The following is a 22,211-nucleotide window of genomic DNA, read 5'->3' on the forward strand; positions in this document are numbered from 1 at the left end:
GTGCATGTAAAAGTGTTTCCCCAAACCTCACCCTGAGTTACTAGATGCCCCTCTTACAGTGGTATAGAAAGTTGACTAATATGTGTGCCTCTGCAGAGGCACACTCTCTCTCTGTCTGAAATGTGATTTGTGATTTTTAGTGCAAATCCTGTTTTGGGTATAATGCCAGGAAAAAAGGTGTAGTTATTTCAGGCGTTAAAAACCCACAATATCATACATTATGCTATTATATGCAACAGTAAGCAGCCGTCATTTTAATTTACTTCACACTCCTCCATATGGGAAAATTTTGCATACGCATCTCACTATGCATTATTTATCTCAGGTGTTATGGTGTTATTACGGGCATTAGGGTCCTAACCCCTGCACTAAGGACCTAAGACGATTTGAAAAATGACCCTGTAAATTAACTCTTTAGAAAATGGACTACAGCTAAGCACCTAAATTTAGAAAACTATTTTTATTAGAGGGTCATTCTTCAAAGGGGTTAAGAGACTAAATTTAGGACAGAAATTGGCCCCTTTGAAAATTGATTAGGGCTGAGACCCTAAATTTAAGAACCTATTTTCACTAGGATCCTAAATTTAGGACCCTAAAAAGTGGACAGTTATGGAGCAGACTCAGTACTAGGTCCTAAGTGAATGGGAGGTCTAAATTAAGGAGCCACTGTGACCATCTGAAATCCTAACGTCAAGGACAGGAGAAACATAAATAAGCAAGGAGCTTAGGAGTTGGGTTCTGAGGTTGTTGTAGCATTAGTGATGGACCCGTTACAAAGTATTTCAGAGCAGCAGGAGCTTTGCTCACTGATCATCCCAAATCGATCACTTGTAGAGAACCTGGTGAGACAACTGAATTCATGGACGCAGGTCTTGACGTACAGCAATTTGGAAGTATTATCTGCAAGAAAATAACATCATAGTTTCATCAGACTTCCAGGGCCCGGCACAGGGATACAGAGCCTTACCCTCTTGGTTCACGGGTTATGAGCACAGGGATACAGAGCCTTACCCTCTTGCACTGGATGGTTCAGGGGTTATGAGCACAGGGATACAGAGCTATACCCTCTTGCACTGGGATACAGAGCCTTATTTATGAGGTCTGGATGGCTCAGGATGGGAACAGAAATATAGAAAATCTAAATCACTTTACAGAATCAAGTATAACTCTATGTAATCAACCCCTACTTTTTAATCATAAGTCCCATATTTTTGTGCATCTATATGCAAAATATAGGGCCAGATTTTAGTAGCTACGAGCGGGTGTAGATTTGTGCACGCAACCCGGCGTGCACAAATCTACATCTGATTTTATAACATCCGTGCACATGTTATAAAATCCAGGGTCGGCGCGCACAGGGGGGTGCACGCTTGTGCACCTTGCACGCGCCGAGCTCTAGGGAGCCCCGATGGCTTTCCCCATTCCCTCCGAGGCTGCTCCAAAATCGGAACGGCCTCAGAGGGAACTTTCCTTCCACCACTCCCCCCCACCTTCCCCTCCCTAACCCGCCCCACCTAAATCACCCCCCTACCTTTATTTTCTAAGTTGCGCCTGCCTTTGGGCAGGCGTATCCCCCAGCACGGCTGAGTGCTGGCAAGCGATCCCCGGCATGGCCGGTGTGCCGGAGGCCTCGGTCCCGCCCATTCCCCACCCCTTTTTTCAAGCCCCGGGACATACACGCATCCCGGGGCTTGCGTGCGTCGCCGGGCCTATGCAAAATAGGCTCGGTGCGCTCAGGAGTGGGTTTAAAAGGGTTACATGCGTAATATACACGCATAACCTTTTTAAAATCTGCCCCATAATGAGCAAATGCTGAAAAGTAGCCTAGTTGTTAGAGCAGCAGGCTGAGTACCAAAAGATGTCAACATTCAAATCCTGACTCTCACACTGCCACTTCTTCTGACACCCCAGGTACAAATTTAAAGGTCAATTTGAAAAGCCCAGCACGCGCATCAATTAGGGGATGTGCACACAAATCAGGCTTTCAAGTGAGCTCGCATCTCATAAAGTCTCAAAAAGGGGAAGGGTGTGGGAGTGGTCTGGGTGGAAGCAAGAGATGGGCACGCGCCCAGGTCCACTGCTGCGCACATTTACTTCTGCTAAGGAGGAGGTGTAAGTTTAAAAAAAAACTGTTTCAGAGGGTTTAAAGTGTCTAGGGTAACTGTGGGGAGTGCAGGCTCGTAAACCAGGGGTGTTTGGAGGACCTAACTCATAATTGGGCGAACTGGTGAAACTGGCAATGGCACGGACGAGCACCCCTTTTACAATTCCATGATTTACATAGTAAAAGCGGCATTTCCGCAGCCTGGCACACACGCATTTAAAATTAGGCACACATAGGAGCGCGCCTTGTATATTTTATAGCATGCACGCAATTTATAAAATCACCGTGTTCCGGGGCACACACCGGTGCACATGTGCCAATGTGCGTCCGTGCGTCAGTTTGAAAATTACAGGGACCTACCCACTTTACCTGAATTTGTAACTTATCTTAAGCTTGGATTTGGAAAAGTGTAGGTTAAAATCTAAAAAACAAAACCTATATAAACGAAAAAATTTTGCCAAAAGGTAACAGAGTAACATAGTAAATGATGCCAGATAAAGACCAATTGATCCATTCAGTCTGTCCAGCTAAAATTCTCTTTTTTACCATTCTGGGTAGGTGAATGTACAAATTCCCCTAGGCAAACCAAGAGCAGCTGCCCTTCCTCCATGTCTTACACTGGACATCTCAACCCACCTCCCACCAGTGCCACCACACCCCTCTACATCTATCCCAAGTATAGATTAAACTTGCCACAGTGCAGGCCTGCAGCCCTCCCCACTGGTAGGCCAGACTCTGTATTCCAAGTGGACACAAAAAGACCTTTCAAATGCCAAATATTTGACCACCAGCACTGAGTAGCAAAGCAAATGACGACAGATGAAGACTAACATTTTCCATCCAATCTGCCCAGTTGAGATTTCTCCATTGTGGGTAAATGCATAAAAATATTCCCATTTGCAGCCCAACACCACCTCTCCCCTCTCCCATGTGTTTTTCTTGTCCTCTCAACCCTTTTTCCACCTCTGCTCACCACATCTGTCCCAACTATGCCCAAAGTTTATCACAGTGGTGGCCTCCACCACCTCTACTTATAGGTGATTTAAAGCCATGCCAACGTCAACTCTGAATTTTACAAAATCAGTACTTAAGCAAAGCTCCAAATCCTCCTCCTATGTCTTACTATAAAGTTTAGTATTAATCCTTCCAGTCATCAAGGTTAGTGATGCTGTGGTGAAGAGAGATTCAGCCTCTCCATTAACGTGGCCCCTTCATGCCAGTCACCCCAGCCTTTCTGGAAGCCCGAATCTGTTCTACCACTGCTGTTTAGGGTTGTAACTATTGCTCCATACAGGTTATTACGATGCATTCTTGGAAGTACATATCAGTTATTTCACTTTTAATATTTGGGCGGCCACGGGACGGTCCCACACCCAGCTGCACTCACCCCAGGATGCTGCAGCTCCTCATGAGGCAAAGACGCTGCCATGCTTCTTCTGCACAGAGCTTCTCAGGGCATGTGTGTGTACCACATGTTGTGTCTTAAAGGCTGCACGGTGGGAACTGGTTCTGCTGGTGCACACTGAGGGCATCATGCAGCTGGCTATTTAAACCCAGCTGCACACCTAGCAGATGTCTCAGCAAATGGTCCTCCTGCAAATAGCTGTGTTCCTGATCCTGCCGTGTTCCTGCTCTTGCTGTAATCCTGTTCCTGCCTGCCTTGTTCCTGATGCAGCCTGCCTTATTCCAACCTTGCCCTCTTTATTTATTTATTTAACAATTTTTTTATACCAACGATCGTTGGGAACATCTCACCGGTTTACATGAAAACAGAATGCAGTGAACAGGCAAACAAGGAACTGAAAAAATAACCATAATCATGTCATGTCATGTCATGACGACCTTCCTCAGCTATTAGCTGAGGAAGACTGGATCAGGTTATTAAGGGTGGCAAGGGAGGGCTGTTAGGAGGGGAGGCTGAAAAAAAGGATTAAGACATAGGGAAGCAAAAAGGGAGAGTGAGGCAGGGAAACTGTAACAGGGGATGGGGGGGAGGAGCCAGACGGGTGGACTGGGGTAGCGGGAGACTAAGGAACTGGGGCTATGGGAGATGGGGGAGAGAAAGTTCATGTGTAAGCCTGTTTGAAAAGCCAGGTCTTGAGGTTCTGTTTGAAGGTTTTCGGGCAAGGTTCCTGGCGGAGGGTGGAGGGCATTTTGTTCCATAGGGAAGGGCCAGCTATGGAGAGGGCACGGTTTTTTGTGGAAATAAGCTTGGTAAGTTTAGGAGACGGTGTGTGCAGTGTAGCCAAATGTTGGTTCCTTGTGGGTCTGGCAGAGGAGCAAAAAGTTAGGGACTCCTTGAACCAGTTCATGTTTTGGTTGTGTAATGCTTTATGGATGAGCGTGAGGGTCTTGTATAATATCCGAGAAGTGATTGGTAGCCAGTGTTTGAGGACAGGGGTGATATGGTCATTTACCTGGTCCTTCTCTTGCCTGCCACCTGGTATTGACCTAGGCTATGGACCCAGACACTCTCTTGACTGTCCCCTGCTACAGAATCAGACTACTCCTTGCTCGCCGCCTGCCCTTACCCTCAACCTGTACCCTGTAACCGTCTAATTGTTGCCTGCCCTGACTTCAGCCCATCTTTGGACATTCTCTTTCTGACTGCCCTCGGGGACTCTCACCTAAGTCCTGCCAGCCCCTAGAACCCAAAGGCTCAACCTGTGGGGAACAGGGCTGGTATAGGTGAAGGTCCAGTTCAGTCCCAGCAACGGGGCATATCTGCCAGCTGTCAGCGTAGGTTCACCTACTAGGCTGCATCAGCCATGCCACAGCACAGGGGCTCACAACTGTGACACCATTTGCATTTTTTGCAGAACTCCTGCTTCAGAATGAAAAAACTTATAATTAATCCATTTTGAAGTGAGCTCCTGGCTCTCAGAGAACGAGTCCGATCTCTGGAGGCTAGAGTGGCAGACCTGGAGGAGCTGAGGGAGACAGAGAGGTATATAGATGAGACCTTCAGGGACATAGTAGTCCAGTCCCAACTTCAGACTGGCAGCCCTGGTGCTGCCTTGGAGGAAGAAGGTCTCATAATGGGAGAGCACCAACCAGGTGTAGCAGGAAAGGATCCTGTAGCAAGGACCTGCTCTCTAGGTGATGCATTGTCCTTTCGCACTGAGGATATCTCCCCAAGGCCTACTGCCCAGGAGGGAAGGGTTAGGTCGGCCGTCATAGTTGGTGATTCGATTATTAGGAATGTAGATAGCTGGGTGGCGGGTGGGCGTGAGGATCGCCTGGTAACATGCCTACCTGGTGCGAAGGTGGCGGACCTCACGCGTCACCTAGATAGAATTTTAGACAGTGCTGGGGAGGAGCCGGCTGTCGTGGTACACGTGGGCACCAACGACATAGGAAAATGTGGGAGGGAGGTTCTGGAAGCCAAATTTAGGCTCTTAGGTAGAAAGATTAAATCCAGAACCTCCAGGGTAGCATTCTCTGAAATGCTCCCTGTTCCACGCGCAGGTCACCAGAGGCAGGCAGAGCTCCGGAGTCTCAATGCGTGGATGAGACGATGGTGCAAGGAAGAGGGATTCAGTTTTGTTAGGAACTGGGGAACCTTTTGGGGAAGGGGGAGTCTCTTCCGAAGGGATGGGCTCCACCTTAACCAGGGTGGAACCAGACTGCTGGCGCTAACCTTTAAAAAGGAGATAGAGCAGCTTTTAAACTAGAACAAAGGGGAAAGCCGACAGTCGCTCAGCAGCGCATGGTTCGGAGAGATGTATCTTTAAAGGATACTAATGATGCATTAGAATTAGGGCATCCCGACAGTGAGGTTCCAATAATTAGAAAAGTAGTCCAAGTGCCTGTAACTAAAAACTCACCTGAGCTAAAAAATTCTAACTTATCCCTATCAATTAAAAAGCAGAATAAAAATACAAACAAAAAACAAACTTTGAAATGTTTGTATGCTAATGCCAGAAGTCTAAGAAGTAAGATGGGAGAATTAGAATGTATAGCAGTAAATGATGACATAGACTTAATTGGCATCTCAGAGACATGGTGGAAAGAGGATAACCAATGGGACAGTGCTATACCGGGGTACAAATTATATCGCAATGACAGAGAGGAGCAGTCGGGAGGAGGTGTGGCGCTTTATGTCCGGGATGGCGTAGAGTCCAACAGGATAAACATCCTGCATGAGACTAAATACAAAATTGAATCTTTATGGGTAGAAATCCCTTGTGTATCAGGGAAGACTACAGTGATAGGGGTATACTACCGTCCACCTGGTCAAGATGGTGAGATGGACAGTGAAATGCTAAGAGAAATTAGGGAAGCTAACCAAATTGGTAGTACAGTAATAATGGGAGACTTCAATTACCCCAATATAGACTGGGTAAATGTATCATCGGGTCACGCTAGAGAGATAACGTTCCTGGATGGAATAAATGATAGCTTTATGGAGCAATTGGTTCAGGAACCGACGAGAGAGGGAGCAATTTTAGATCTAATTCTCAGTGGAGCACAGGACTTGGTGAGAGAGGTAACGGTGGTGGGGCCGCTTGGCAATAGTGATCATAATATGATCAAATTTGATTTAATGACTAGAAAAGGAACAGTGTGCAAATCCAAGGCTCTCGTGCTAAACTTTCAAAAGGGAAACTTTGATAAAATGAGAAAAATTGTTAGAAAAAAACTGAAAGGAGCAGCTACAAAAGTAAAAAATGTCCAAGAGGCGTGGTCATTGTTAAAAAATACCATTCTAGAAGCACAATCCAGATGTATTCCACACATTAAGAAAGGTGGAAAGAAGGCAAAACGATTACCGGCATGGTTAAAAGGGGAGGTGAAAGAAGCTATTTTAGCCAAAAGATCTTCATTCAAAAATTGGAAGAAGGATCCAACAGAAGAAAATAGGATAAAGCATAAACATTGGCAAGTTAAATGTAAGACATTGATAAGACAGGCTAAGAGAGAATTTGAAAAGAAGTTGGCTGTAGAAGCAAAAACTCACAGTAAAAACTTTTTTAAATATATCCGAAGCAGAAAGCCTGTGAGGGAGTCAGTTGGACCGTTAGATGATCGAGGGGTTAAAGGGGCACTTAGAGAAGATAAGGCCATCGCGGAAAGATTAAATGATTTCTTTGCTTCGGTGTTTACTGAAGAGGATGTTGGGGAGGTACCCGAAATGGAGAAGGTTTTCATGGGTAATGATTCAGATGGACTGAATCAAATCACGGTGAACCTAGAAGATGTGCTAGGCCTGATTGACAAACTGAAGAGTAGTAAATCACCTGGACCGGATGGTATACACCCCAGAGTTCTGAAGGAACTAAAAAATGAAATTTCAGACCTATTAGTAAAAATTTGTAACTTATCATTAAAATCATCCACTGTACCTGAAGACTGGAGGATAGCAAATGTAACCCCAATATTTAAAAAGGGCTCCAGGGGCGATCCGGGAAACTACAGACCGCTTAGCCTGACTTCAGTGCCAGGAAAAATAGTGGAAAGTGTTCTAAACATCAAAATCACAGAACATATAGAAAGACATGGTTTAATGGAACAAAGTCAGCATGGCTTTACCCAGGGCAAGTCTTGCCTCACAAATCTGCTTCACTTTTTTGAAGGAGTTAATAAACATGTGGATAAAGGTGAACCGGTAGATATAGTATACTTGGATTTTCAGAAGGCGTTTGACAAAGTTCCTCATGAGAGGCTTCTAGGAAAAGTAAAAAGTCATGGGATAGGTGGCGATGTCCTTTCGTGGATTGCAAACTGGCTAAAAGACAGGAAACAGAGAGTAGGATTAAATGGGCAATTTTCTCAGTGGAAGGGAGTGGACAGTGGAGTGCCTCAGGGATCTGTATTGGGACCCTTACTGTTCAATATATTTATAAATGATCTGGAAAGAAATACGACGAGTGAGATAATCAAATTTGCAGATGACACAAAATTGTTCAGAGTAGTTAAATCACAAGCAGATTGTGATAAATTGCAGGAAGACCTTGTGAGACTGGAAAATTGGGCATCCAAATGGCAGATGAAATTTAATGTGGATAAGTGCAAGGTGATGCATATAGGGAAAAATAACCCATGCTATAATTACACGATGTTGGGTTCCATATTAGGTGCTACAACCCAAGAAAGAGATCTAGGTGTCATAGTGGATAACACATTGAAATCGTCGGTTCAGTGTGCTGCGGCAGTCAAAAAAGCAAACAGAATGTTGGGAATTATTAGAAAAGGAATGATGAATAAAATGGAAAATGTCATAATGCCTCTGTATCGCTCCATGGTGAGACCGCACCTTGAATACTGTGTACAATTCTGGTCGCCGCATCTCAAAAAAGATATAATTGCGATGGAGAAGGTACAGAGAAGGGCTACCAAAATGATAAGGGGAATGGAACAACTCCCCTATGAGGAAAGACTAAAGAGGTTAGGACTTTTCAGCTTGGAGAAGAGACGACTGAGGGGGGGATATGATAGAGGTGTTTAAAATCATGAGAGGTCTAGAACGGGTGGATGTGAATCGGTTATTACTCTTTCGGATAGTAGAAAGACTAGGGGACACTTCCATGAAGTTAGCATGGGGCACATTTAAAACTAATCGGAGAAGTTCTTTTTTTACTCAACGCACAATTAACTCTGGAATTTGTTGCCAGAGAATGTGGTTCGTGCAGTTAGTATAGCTGTGTTTAAAAAAGGATTGGATAAGTTCTTGGAGGAGAAGTCCATTACCTGCTATTAGTTCACTTAGAGAATAGCCACTGCCATTAGCAATGGTTACATGGAATAGACTTAGTTTTTGGGTACTTGCCAGGTTCTTATGGCCTGGATTGGCCACTGTTGGAAACAGGATGCTGGGCTTCATGGACCCTTGGTCTGACCCAGTATGGCATTTTCTTATGTTCTTATAAATATATCCTTTCTTACAGTATGCTGACTTTGAAGAGAGGTTCAAAATTCTTATATATTCCATATTTCTGTCACTTGTTGGCACAAAGTGCTGGCTATAGTTAAACAGTTCAAAAACCATCACAGGAAATCTATAATTTTTGAGCAATCCAACATCACTCAAACTAACCAAATAGTCCAACAGAAGACACATCTCCTTTACTTCACCCAATCAGTCCTATATGTAACCCTTTCTTAGGGTGTTTGACTCTCTCCTGAGGATCCCTAAAATATTTCTTGCTGGGGCTAACTCGAGTGCCATTTTCCCAAATCTCAGAGTCCTAAGGTGTGAGTTATTTTCTGTGTGTGTGTGTGGGGGGGGGGAAGGTTATCATTCTTGGCCCAGAGGACGGGATGACTTTCTTTTCTGTGTATGTGTAACATTGTCTCTCTTGCTTAACGATACAGTGCTGCTGGGACAAACAGGTTGGACAAGAGGGGGTGTTCAAAGAAAATTTAATGTGATTGTTCAACAATAAATAAATGTTCAATCAGTGATTATTTTGTATCACTTTACAGCTGTGTTCTTTTGTACACTCTTCTTCCTGCCACTGAGCTTGATTTCTACCTTTTTCTGTGTAGTTGTTCTTAATTTCAGGTTCCCTCGGATGAGGCTTACCATTCCACTGCTCTACCTCCCACAGCGTCCACTCCTGCACCCTCTGCATGACCTGCTACTCCCATGCTCCATCTGCCTCCACCTTTGAGATAGGACGGCAATCCCAAGAATTGTAGATGCTTCCTGAACCAATGCCAGATGCAGTTTGAATTACAAGGGACTCTCTTTCCATCAGATTGAGTCAAGGTCACATATATCCTGTCTCTGTTAGGGGATTCTGCTCTAGCTTGGGCTTTCTCTCGCTGGAAGAGAGAAGACCTGCTTCTGGGAGATCTGGACAGCTTGTTATCAGAGTTTTCTATGATCTTCGATGAACCTGGCCGTACATCTTCCATAGCAACAGAACTGCTCCAGATCTGTCAAGGCCCCCTCTCCTTAGGTGACTACACAGTCCTCTTTCATATGCTAGCATCAGAACTCCAACTGGGCGACTACAATTTCACCACCATTTTCAAGCAAGTGCTATCTTGGCCAGCCAAGATCTACATTTGATAGGCTGATCAGCTTAGCTACATTGGATGGGATGATCAGCCTAGCTCTCTGCATGCATCTATGTTTCTAGGAGTAGGTTCGTGCGAGGGGCTTGACCCGATGCCCCATCCATTTTGCCCCAGCTTTCAGCACCCAGTTGCTGCCTTGCCACCTCTGGAACTTGGATAAGTTCCTCGAGGAAAAATCCATAAACTGCTATTAATTAATAAGCAATAGTAGTTTCAGATTTATTTAATGTTGAATACTTGCCAGGTACTTGTGACTTGGATTGGCCATTGTTGGAAACAGGATACTGGGTTTGATCGACCTTTGGTTTGACCCAGTAGGGCAATTATTATGTTCTTATTTTCTAATGGCGGAAAGGCCAACTGTAGAATCCTTAGGAAAATACAATCCCTCTCAATGAAATACCGTGAACTAATCAATAAAGCAAAAACAAAAAAACAAAAAAAACAGACTACTATGCTAAACAGATCCACAGGGTAATATTTCATTCCAAATTGCTCTTCAAATTCGTTAAACACTCAAAGACCTGTCTTCCTCCATCTCAAGTAATTACTACTTCTCAAAGAATGTCTGCAATGAATATGCCACGTCTTTGTTAGATAAAATCAATAGTCTAAAAATACAATTCTCCACCTGCACACTAACAAAAGAACTGAAGAAAAGACATGAACAGGCTAAATGGACCACATTTGACAGAGTAACTAAACTTGAAATTATCAAATCATTACTAAATTAATCCTGCAATCCACCCAGCAGACCCAATTCCAGCAAGTTCCTTGAAACTAGTACATAGTGTAATCACTCGACCATCACAACCCATAATCAACCACGCACTCTCAGAAGGATTAGTCCCATTCCGGATCAATCCAACGATGGCGCCGTCTTGAGAGGACATGAAGTTGGAGCTCCCGCGGATTGAGGCAAAATACTTTGTTACCTGTCTGTCTCCTAGAGAGAAAACATGCCGCACACGAAGCAAAAAGGGCCCACAGGATAAGGGAGTATTCTTCGGTTTGCCCCTGTCCGCCTGATGTTAACAGACCTTCAATTGACGAGTTTTTTACTCCCAGACCGGCAGAGCTCCTGAGGATCCCACGCTGGACGGCAGTTGAGCAGACGCCGCAGCCAGCGGGGAAGAAACAACCTTAAGTCCAGGATGCACCGACTGACCGCCATCCCCCCCCGTATAGGAGCCACGGCTGTTAAGCCCCAGTACCAACCCCCACAACGGACTGCGTTAGATGGCGGTGAGTACATCCGAAGTGGGCTTAACAGGAGAAATCTCTGTTTCTAACATGGAGAGTGGTTTAACAGCGTCCACTCTAGTGGGGGGAGGGGAATCCTCCGAAACTCAAGGAGCAGTAGGAGGAGAAAGGAATATCCTAGAATTGCCGGTGGGCATATCTAAGACATTGATGATATGAAAATTGTTCTGCAACCGTCATTTTTTCCTACTTTAAAACCGCTGGAGAGAAACCAAAAATATAACAATGGGAGTCTCTATGGATGGCCATTTTGACTCTTCAAAATTCACTTATGGTGATTTCAGAAAGTCTGAAAGGGACTCAAGATTCCTTTTCTAATTTACAAAGGGTTAATGTTGAACAAAATGGAAAAATATTTGGAATTGAAGAAAAACTAAACAAAATTGAACTGGTTCAAAATTCAATCATTAAGGGAGAATCTCTGACAAATAAAAGATTGGAACTGGTAGAAAATGAATTAAGAAATAATAACATCAGAGTAATTAACTTTCCAAAATGCCATATGATATCACCATTAGAACAATTTAAGAATTACATGAAAGACATATTAAAAATTCCAAATGAAGAATTGCCTGGCTTAAGTAAAGCATATTTTGTTGCACCAATAAAAGAAGATTTGGGAAACCAAGAGACGGTTAGAGAAAATATTTTAAACATCACTGAGTTTCTGGAAACTTCACAGCAACAGCAGGTGGAAGGAAGAGGAACAATGTTGGTTAAATGCTTAACATCAAGGGATAGAGATATAATAATGAAAAAATTCCTGCAAAATCGTTCTACTCTCTACTTAAACCAGAAAATCTGGATTTATCCGGACGTATCTGTGCCATCACAGAATCCTGGCTAAAGAATTCAGACCATGTTTTCATCAATCAACTCCCAACACAGACATATGACATTTTCTCCATCCCAAGGCCCAAAAAAAGAGGAGGAGGCATACTCCTAGCTACCAAGAAACACCTTAACCTCAAACTACAAACCAGCTCCCCCCCCCCCCCCTGAAGACTCGAAATTGGTCTTTTTAAATCCAAATCCCTGCAGGTCTGCCTTGTCTATGCCCCCCCCCCCCCCCCCCCGGTATACTTGAACAGGACCCCATCCCCCCTCATTGAATACATCACCGACAACTTAAAGCCAGATACACCGCAGTGATACTCGGAGATTTCAATCTCCATGTAGATACCCACCCCACGACGCCTGCTTGTGAAACTCTACTTGTCACCCTCAAAGCCCTGGGCTTCAGACAACTAATCTCCGAGCCTACACATAAAGCTGGTCACACACTCGACCTCCTTTTTGTTAACACAAGCATTACAGTACCCCATGCACCTATCACCACCCCCATCCCCTGGTCCGACCACTTTCTCATCAATGCCCACCTCACCATCATTACCAACACACCGATCTCAAGCTCACATAAAAAAATGATTTCTTTCCGTAAACCATGTCCTTCTGAGAAACTCTCCCTAGCCTTCAGCAAAGTAAGTGAAAACCTCGACCTAACTAACCCAGATACCGCTCTACTGTCATGGGATAAGTCCATCTCCAACATAGCCAATGACCTTTGCCCCACTATCCACAAAATAATAACCCCTACACGTACCGAGAGAAAGCCATGGTACACCAATGAACTAAGAAAACTGAAGCAAGACCTCAGATCCAAGGAACGTACCTGGCGCAAACAACCTACACCCACACACAAAATGGCCTACAAACATACATTGCATACATACCGACAAGCAACTCTCCACGCCAAACGTGACTTCTATGCAGCAAAAATACATAGCTATAAATTCAATCCAAACGCCTTATTCTCCTTCGTTGCAGATCTCACAAAGTCTCCCTTTCCTTCTTCCCAAGAAGAAAATAGCATAGAGAAATGTGAGAAACTAGCAGACTACTTTAAAAATAAAATCTCCAAAATTCTAACTCGGCTCCCCTCCAATCCTGCCCCCACAGACCCACTACCTATCGACAATAAAACTAATCTCGGCTCCCTTGACCTCACCTCCTTGAAGGAAGTTGAATCCATACAAAAAAGATGCAACCGGCCACCCATATCGCAGACGCCATCCCATCAAAAATTCTCCTCACCATTCCTTCTGCCATTGCAAAACCAATAGCAGATATTATAAACTGCTCCATTACCGCCGGGAAAGTCCCCGACCCACTTAAACTTGCCATCGTGAAGCCACTACTAAAAAAACCCACCCTCGACCACACTGACCCTGTAAACTACAGGCCCATTTCCAATCTGCCTTTGATATCCAAAATCATGGAGAAAGTGGTTAACATGCAACTCACCGATTTCCTAGAAGAAAACAATATCTTACATCCCGCTCAATATGGCTTTCGTCAAGACCGAAGCACCGAAAAACTCCTACTTGCAATAACAGACACCATCCTCAAAGGCATGGACCACTGCCAATCCTATATACTTGCCCTTCTTGATATCTCAGCCGCCTTCGATACCGTGAACCATCAAATCCTAATATCACGCTTAGCGGAGATAGGCATCTCAAATACAGCCCTATCCTGGTTCTCCTCATACCTTGACCACAGAAAGTACTTAGTCAAGCTTGATAATTTCGAATCCGCTCACATTCCCCTCACACAAGGCGTACCACAAGGCTCCTCTTTATCGTCCACCCCCCTGAAGTTGTGTAGAAAGCTTCTGTGCCTATTCATAGTGTGTTTCATTTCTTTATAGTAAGAAATTATTCCAGTAAGTTCATTTGCTGTTTGCTTGCACAGGGCTTGCTGCTTTGTATTTGTGCAGAAAGCCTCTGTGCCTAATTCCTGACTGTTTTAACTTTCTTTAAGTAAGATAATAATTTTCCTAGTAAGTTAAATTGCTGTTTGTTGCACAAAGTTAGAAACCCCCCCCCCCCCAACAAAAACTCTCTCCAGCTTGTAAACTGTTATAATCTCTCTGTTTTGGGTTAGCTGGCAGAAATAATCTATTCAAACTAAAATATTGGGGCATAAAGACTGTTTTTTAAAACAATTGACCAAAAAGCAAAGATAACCGTCCAGAAGTGCCCTGCTTTACCCAGCTAGTCCAGGCTCTTAACTGTTTTAACTCCCACCCACCCTACCCCCTGGGCTTGTTTTCTAATAAAGACTGCCTAACTTGCCATTGGCAGCGACATAAATTAGTACATTTGGTAACAGTCAAGGACATACAAATCATAAATTACCAGGATGAGGACTATCCAATGTAACTGCTATGGAGCCTTTATTTTGAGGGAAAGCATCTGGAAACTTAAAGCTTGCCCAATTTGTGCACAACTCTCTTCCCTGAAAAAGGAGTTGACTGACATTTAAAAATCAATTAGCTTCAATTAAAAATACTACACCCACATTGCATTACTCAGAATATAATTCCCCAATATCACAGAAAAACCAGGAGTCAAGAAAAGGAAATTCATTAGGCTCAGGAAGGACCCACAGTCACCCATCTTGACAGAAGAGCAGTCAACAGGTATACCCCCCCCACTCAAACAGGTCATTAAGAAACCCTTTAAAATCCAGGAATACAGTGGGATCTGGTAGAATTAGACCTGTGATGAGGAGACACACCAAGTACCAAATGCAAAAAGAACAAGCCTTCTCTATATTAAAAACTGAAGAAGTTCATGAGAAAAACATTGAAGTGTTACCAGAAAAGAGGGAAAAAACACAATGCATGCAGTATTTCAGGATCCATACTCAAAAGAAAAATCTAATTGAGAGGAATAACTCTGTCAACAGTGGCACAACTACAAAAAGAAAGAGTGAAGTGAATAACAAATCTCAACTAATATCTTATAAGGAGTCCAGGAAATGCAATAACCTTAAAGAGAGTACCTGGAAGGTAATGACCACAAATGCTCATAGTTTGGGAAATAAAATCCCAGATCTGCAGGCCCTAATGGCTGAGGCAGAATTAGACATTGTTGCTATAACAGAAACATGGTTCACAGAATCTCATGAATGGGATACAACAATACCAGGCTACAACTTGTTAAGGAAGGACAGAAAGGATAGAAAAGGGGGAGGTGTGGCTCTTTATGTCAGACAAAACATCCAAGCAACTGAGCTACAAGGAATTTGGGGTAAGGAAGAAGCTCTATGGCTCGACCTAAAAAAAGATGACGGAGCATCCATTTATATTGGAGTGGTTTACAGGCCTCCAAACCAAAAGGAAGAGCTGGACAGAGAGCTGGTTGAAGACATCCATAAGATAGGTAAGAAGGGAGAAGTGGTGATCGTGGGTGACTTTAATATGCCAGATGTAGACTGGATAATCCCATCTGCAGAAACTAAAAATAGTAGAGCGATAGTGGATGCCATGCAAGAATCTTTGTTCAAACAAATGGTGTTGGAACCCACGAGAGAAGGAGCTATACTCGACTTAGTGCTCACTAATGCAGATAATGTCTCAGATGTCCAGGTGGGAGCCCACCTCAGCAGCAGTGACCATCAAACGGTATGGTTTAATATCAATAAAAGAATAGGGAAAAGAACCACAAAGACCCGAGTTTTACAGTTCAAAAACACAGACTTTGAGGAAATGGGTAAGTACCTGGAGGAAGAACTAAAAGGATGGGAGAACGAGAGAGATGTGGATCAGCAGTGGACCAATCTAAAAGGAGCAATCACCAAGGCAACTGCTCTATATGTTAGAAATGTAAAGAAAAGCAAAAGGAAACTGAAACCTATCTGGTTCTCAAAGCAGGTGGCTGACAAAATTAAAGCTAAAAGAACAGCATTCAAGATATATAAAAGATCCCAAAGGGAGGAGCACAAAGAAGCATATTTGAATCAACTGAGGGAGACAAAGAAATTAATCAAGTTGGCAAAAAGTCAAGCGGAAGAGAGGATTGCCAAGGAGATAAAAAATGGTGACAAAACATTTTTCAGATACATCAGCGAAAAGAGAAAGGTCCAAAGTGGTATAGCAAAATTGAAAGGTGGTAATGATCAATGTGTGGAGAGTGACGAAGAAATGGCAGAAATATTAAACGAATACTTCAGCTCTGTGTTCACTAAAGAAGACCCTGGAGAAGGGACCATCTCTACACAACAAGAACTGGAGGGAAGTGGAATAGATGAAAATCCTTCACAGTAGAAAAAGTGTGGGAAGAGCTAAAGAACCTGAAAGTGGACAAAGCCATGGGGCCTGATGGTATTCATCCAAGGATATTGAGGGAGCTCAGAGATGTTCTGGCGGCTCCACTGTGTGACCTGTTCAATAGATCCCTAGAAACGGGAGTGGTGCCGAGTGATTGGAGAAAAGCGGTGGTGGTCCCGCTTCACAAGAGTGGCAACAGGGAGGAGGCTGGAACTACAGACCAGTTAGCCTCACTTCGGTGGTGGGAAAAGTAATGGAGTCACTGCTGAAAGAGAGAATAGTGAACAATCTACAGTCCGGAGAATCGATGGACCAGAGGCAACATGGATTCACCAGGGGAAGATCCTGTCAGACAAATCTGATTGACTTTTTTGACTGGGTAACCAAGGAATTGGATCAAGGAAGAGCACTCGATATCATATACTTGGATTTCAGCAAAGCTTTTGATACGGTTCCGCACAGGAGACTGGTGAATAAAACAAGAAGCTTGGGAGTGAGTGCCGATGTGGTGACCTGGATTGCAAATTGGTTGACGGACAGAAGACAATGTGTGATGGTAAATGGAACCTTCTCTGAGGAGAGAGCGGTTATAAGTGGTGTACCGCAAGGATCGGTGTTGGGACCGGTCCTGTTCAATATCTTTGTGAGCGACATTGCGGACGGGATTGAAGGTAAGGTTTGTCTTTTTGCGGATGACACTAAGATCTGCAACAGAGTGGACACGCCGGAAGGAGTGGAGAGAATGAGACGGGATCTAAGGAAACTGGAAGAGTGGTCGAAGACATGGCAGCTGAGATTCAATGCAAAGAAATGCAAAGTCATGCATATGGGGAGTGGAAATCCGAATGAAATGTATTCGATGGGGGGGGGAAGGCTGATGTGCACGGAGCAGGAGAGGGACCTTGGGGTGATAGTATCTAATGATATGAAGTCTGCGAAACAATGCGACAAGGCGATAGCAAAAGCCAGAAGAATGCTGGGCTGCATAGAGAGAGGAATATCGAGTAAGAAAAGGGAAGTGATTATTCCCCTGTACAGGTCCTTGGTGAGGCCTCACCTGGAGTACTGTGTTCAGTTCTGGAGACCATATCTTCAAAAAGACAAAGACAAGATGGAAGCGGTAACAGAGAAGGGCGACCAGGAAGGTGGAGGATCTTCATCGGATGACTTACGAGGAGAGATTGAAGAATCTAAATATGTACACCCTGGAGGAGAGGAGGAGCAGAGGTGATATGATACAGGACTTTCAGATACTTGAAAGGTTTTAATGATCCAAAGACAACGACAAAACCTTTTCCGTAGGAAGAAAATCAGCAGAACCAGGGGTCACGATTTGAAGCTCCAGGGAGGAAGATTCAGAACCAATGTCAGGAAGTATTTCTTCACGGAGAGGGTGGTGGATGCCTGGAATGCCCTTCCGGAGGAAGTGGTGAAGACCAGAACTGTGAGGGACTTCAAAGGGGCGTGGGATAAACACTGTGGATCCATAAAGTCAAGAGACCGCCAATGTAGAGTGGGTGGCTCACCAGAACGATGGCTACTGCCCGGAGACAATACCCTTATTAAATAAACATACAGATGATTACTGTGACTCCAACATTGCTCTAAGCTTCAACGGCAAGAGGAAATGTGGAAAAAAGGATTTGATATCACAAAGAGGGGAGTAGCTGGCTTGTTACGGCGGTTACTACCCCAAACCAAATAAGCCTAATACTTCACTTTCCAAGCATATACAGCATAGTTCTCTGCTTCAACGGCAGGGGAGAAGAAAAGAGGGTTCGCACTCACAAAGCGGGGAGTAGCTGGCTTATTACGGCGGTTACTACCCCAAACCAAATGTGCCTGATACTTCGCTTTCGATGCATATCCAGCATAGCTCTCTGCTTCAACAGCAGGGGAATAAGAAAAGCTGAGGCTTCACGCATATCCAGAATAGCTTCAACTGCAGGGGAGAAGAAAAAAAAAAAAAAAGGATTCGCACTCACAGAGCAGGGAGTAGCTGGCTTGTTACGGCGGTTACTACCCTAAACCAAAAGGGCCTGATACTTCACTTTCAATGCATAACCAGCATGGCTCTCCGCTTCAACGGCAGGAGAGAAGAAAAACAACCAATAGGGGCTGTATGACATAGTCTGGGTAAAGGGAATAAACATGGGTGTAGCTTGCTTATTGCAGCAGTTACTACCCCTACCACCCCTAACTAATCAAGCTAGGTATTTCACTTGGATGCAGCTCCATCACTGCTCTCTACATTAATGGTGGGGGTGGAAGGGAAATAGAACCAAGAGTTAAGAGAAAATGATAAGTATGAGAGAAAAAAATGTGTGAAGCTTGCTGGGCAGACTAGATGGGCCATTTGGTCTTCTTCTGCCGTCATTTCTATGTTTCTATGTTTCTATGTTTCAATATATATCTACTCCCACTCTGCCACTTACTCTCTAAACTAGGACTAAAATTTTTCTTATATGCAGACGACGTACAAATACTTATTCCCATTCGGAAATCCCTCAATGAAACCCTGCAGTACTGGGAAATTTGTCTGACATCCATCAATTCTCTCCTCTCCAATCTCCACCTTGCACTCAACGCCTCCAAAACTGAAATCCTTATCCTAACAAATCAACCAATCGACTCGATCCACCAAATGATTCAAAACGCCTCACAAGCTCACACACTACCGTCCAGTGTCAGAGATTTAGGAGTTTCCCTAGACAATCAACTAAGCTTCAAATCCCACATTAAATCACTGCTAAAAGGGGGTTTCTATAAACTTCAAACCCTCAAAAAACTGAAGCCCCTCCTCCACGCCCACGACTTCCGCACTGTTATGCAAACCACCATACTATCTAAACTCGACTATTGCAACTCCCTTCTCATAGGCCTCCCAGCCTCCACTATTAAACCCCTTCAAATCCTTCAAAATGCTATGGCTAGAATCTTAACAAACACCAGAAAAACTGATCATATCACTCCCATACTACAAGATCTCCATTGGCTCCCCATTACCTTCCGTTCCCAATACAAAACACTTACCATCCTCCATAACACATTATACAAAAACAACTCCCCCTGGATTGAAGATATGCCACAGTTCCGTCAAGCTGATCGCCCCACTAGAAACTCCCTTGCTGGCACCCTCCAAACCCCCTCACTCAAAATTGGGCACCTTACTACTACCAGGGACAGAGCCTTCTCCATTGCGGGTCCCACCCTCTGGAACTCCCTTCCTGCTAAACTCCGCTTAGAACCGTCCCTGAGCCATTTCAAAAAAGGAATCAAGACATGGCTCTTTAAACAGGCATACCCCAGCTCCTCTCAATCCTAGTCATTGTCCTTCTTTGAACCATTTCAGCTCCCGCTCAGCCTACATACCTTCTCCCTGACCTCCCCTATACTATCCCAGTACCCCCCCTGCTCCCTCCCCCACACCCTCCCTAGCGCCCCGCAGCCTCCCCTCCACCCACCCCTTAGCAACCTTTCCTTGAAAGTACCATTGCTTTAATGTACCCTTGTTCCCTCCACCCCCTCCTCTCCTTTTCCCTCCTCGCTCCCTCGCTCCCTACCCCCCTGCCCCTGCATTTAATTGTACATAAGTGCACATGCCTCCTTTATACTGTAAATAAGTTCATATGCTAAGTTCATAAGTGCACACGCCTCCTTAACATTGTTTATGCATTTCTAAACTTAACATGGATAATCAAATCCCATTTCGTTCAACAAATTTGTATCTCTGCTCGTTGACTCTCTCTCCTTGTACTTTCGTATTTTATCCAGTATCGTATATTATCCAGTTATTATCCAGTTAGCCCTTTATCCTCGTTCATTGTAATTTCCTTTCTCAGTTACTTGTGAACCGACATGATGTGTCCTACGAATGCCGGTATATAAAAAGTGTTAAACAAATAAATAAATAAATAAACGTATCTAAAGATACTCAAAGGAGAAGAAAGAAGTTCCTATTATTGATACCTCGAGCTAGAGAACATGGAGCCCAGATAATTCTGAGGTTTCCATGTAAATGCATGATGAGAGTGGAAGGAAATAAATACGTGTTTTATGATCCCATACAATTAGAGAATTTTCTGCAAAATCATCTGCAGATGATTTTCTGCAAAATCATCAATGGTCTTTAGAGACAGGTCTTTAGAGACAGGGCACCTCTAGGTTAAAGCACTCTTAAGCTTTAACCCGTATCCTCTATTGTATTTCTTAATTATTTCCACCTTTACTTCCTTCCAGCTATATAAGCTTCCAAGTTCTTTACCCTTGTTGAATGTAACTTGCCTTATTCATTTCTTTTGTTTAATTTTCTTTAGTTATGCTACAGTTATACCCTTGTTAAATGTAAACCGATCCGATATGGTTATTACTATGAAGGTCGGTATAAAAAAGTGTTAAATAAATAAATAAAAAAATAAGGATAAAAAGTGAATCAGCAGTAATATAGATTAACTGTCTTACTCTCAACTTGTATTGAATTGACTTGGTTTCTGTTTAATATTGCTCTAAGTAAATTGGATCCCCCCATGTTAATATATAAGTACATCAGGGAGCAAAATGCAAAAGTTTGTTTTGATTATGAAAATTATGTTACGTTAGAAATTTTCTACAAATTTGAGGAAAATTCTCCTTTTGAAAAATGTAATAATATTAGAAATTATTGCTAACCCTGTATTTTCTTTGACATGTATAAATGTCTATATTATTGGAAAAGTTATAAATTAAAAATTAAAAAAAAAAAAGGATTAGTCCCACATGGGTCTAAACAAGCCATGATAAAACCAATCCTAAAAAATAAAAAAAAAAAAGTGGTAGAATTGGCGATTGGGACAATTATCAACCAATATCCAACTTGCCTTTTATTTCAATAGTTCTAGAGAAAGCAGTGTTATCTCAACTGGAAAACCACCTAGAAGACAATGATATTCTAAATACAAACCAATTTAGATTTAGAAAACAAATTGCTTAACAGAAATTTTACTCATATCTTTAATGGATCCTGACTACAGGGATTTGGCGATGATGAAATTTATATTCTGGTGCTAATCGATTAACAGCAGCCTTTGACACTGTGGACCATACTCTGCTATGTCATCAGTTGAGAAAAATTGGAATAGATGTAAGTGTTCTCAAAAGGTTCTCTTCCTTTCTATTATTGTAGCTGTAACACTCATTTTTAATATCAACCCCCACCATAAACCCTTGCTTAATAGGCGTGACACTTCAACCATACACCCTGCAGCGAACACTAAGATCGCAAAACAAAGGACTATTAACTGTGCCCACAAAGCAGAGTATACATCTAACGCAAATAAGAGACCGAATGCTTTCCATAGCAGGCTCAAAGTTGTGAAATTCTCTGAGACATTATGCTTGATATCAGAAAGAAAGTTTAAAACGTGAGCTGAAAACCTAGCTCTTCAAAAATGCATATGATCTAACTTAAAATATCAATATGCAGAAAATTACACTATCAAGGACATAGATAATATTAGAAGATTGAACAACAAGTAATGAGAGATGTAAAGTATTTTAAAACAACTCACTGACTAATATGTGAAAACCACCTAAATAGAACTCATATATCACAAACTACTGTCTCAGACCTTGAGTCAACATGTTTTAGAAAACAATAGAAGTTCTATATTATATAATCTATATTAATCCTGTTGTGTTACTTTTGTAAACCGTTGTGATCTTTGA

The 22,211-nt window shown here is 43.1% G+C and overlaps 1 protein-coding gene across 1 annotated transcript in view; it reads right to left on the bottom strand.

Annotated features, from left to right (window-relative positions):
- Positions 1-224: 224 nt before the first annotated feature.
- The window catches only part of LOC115075972 (ly6/PLAUR domain-containing protein 3-like), a 74,077-nt gene continuing 52,090 nt past the window's right edge, over positions 225-22,211 (bottom strand). Inside the window, exon 9 of the mRNA XM_029576980.1 lies at positions 225-900. Within this exon, the coding sequence (XP_029432840.1) occupies positions 725-900 (176 nt within the window). The 3' untranslated portion in view covers positions 225-724. The remainder of the gene's footprint in view (positions 901-22,211) is intronic.

Source organism: Rhinatrema bivittatum, chromosome 14 (genome assembly GCF_901001135.1).
Source record: "Rhinatrema bivittatum chromosome 14, aRhiBiv1.1, whole genome shotgun sequence".
NCBI classification, from domain to species: domain Eukaryota; kingdom Metazoa; phylum Chordata; class Amphibia; order Gymnophiona; family Rhinatrematidae; genus Rhinatrema; species Rhinatrema bivittatum.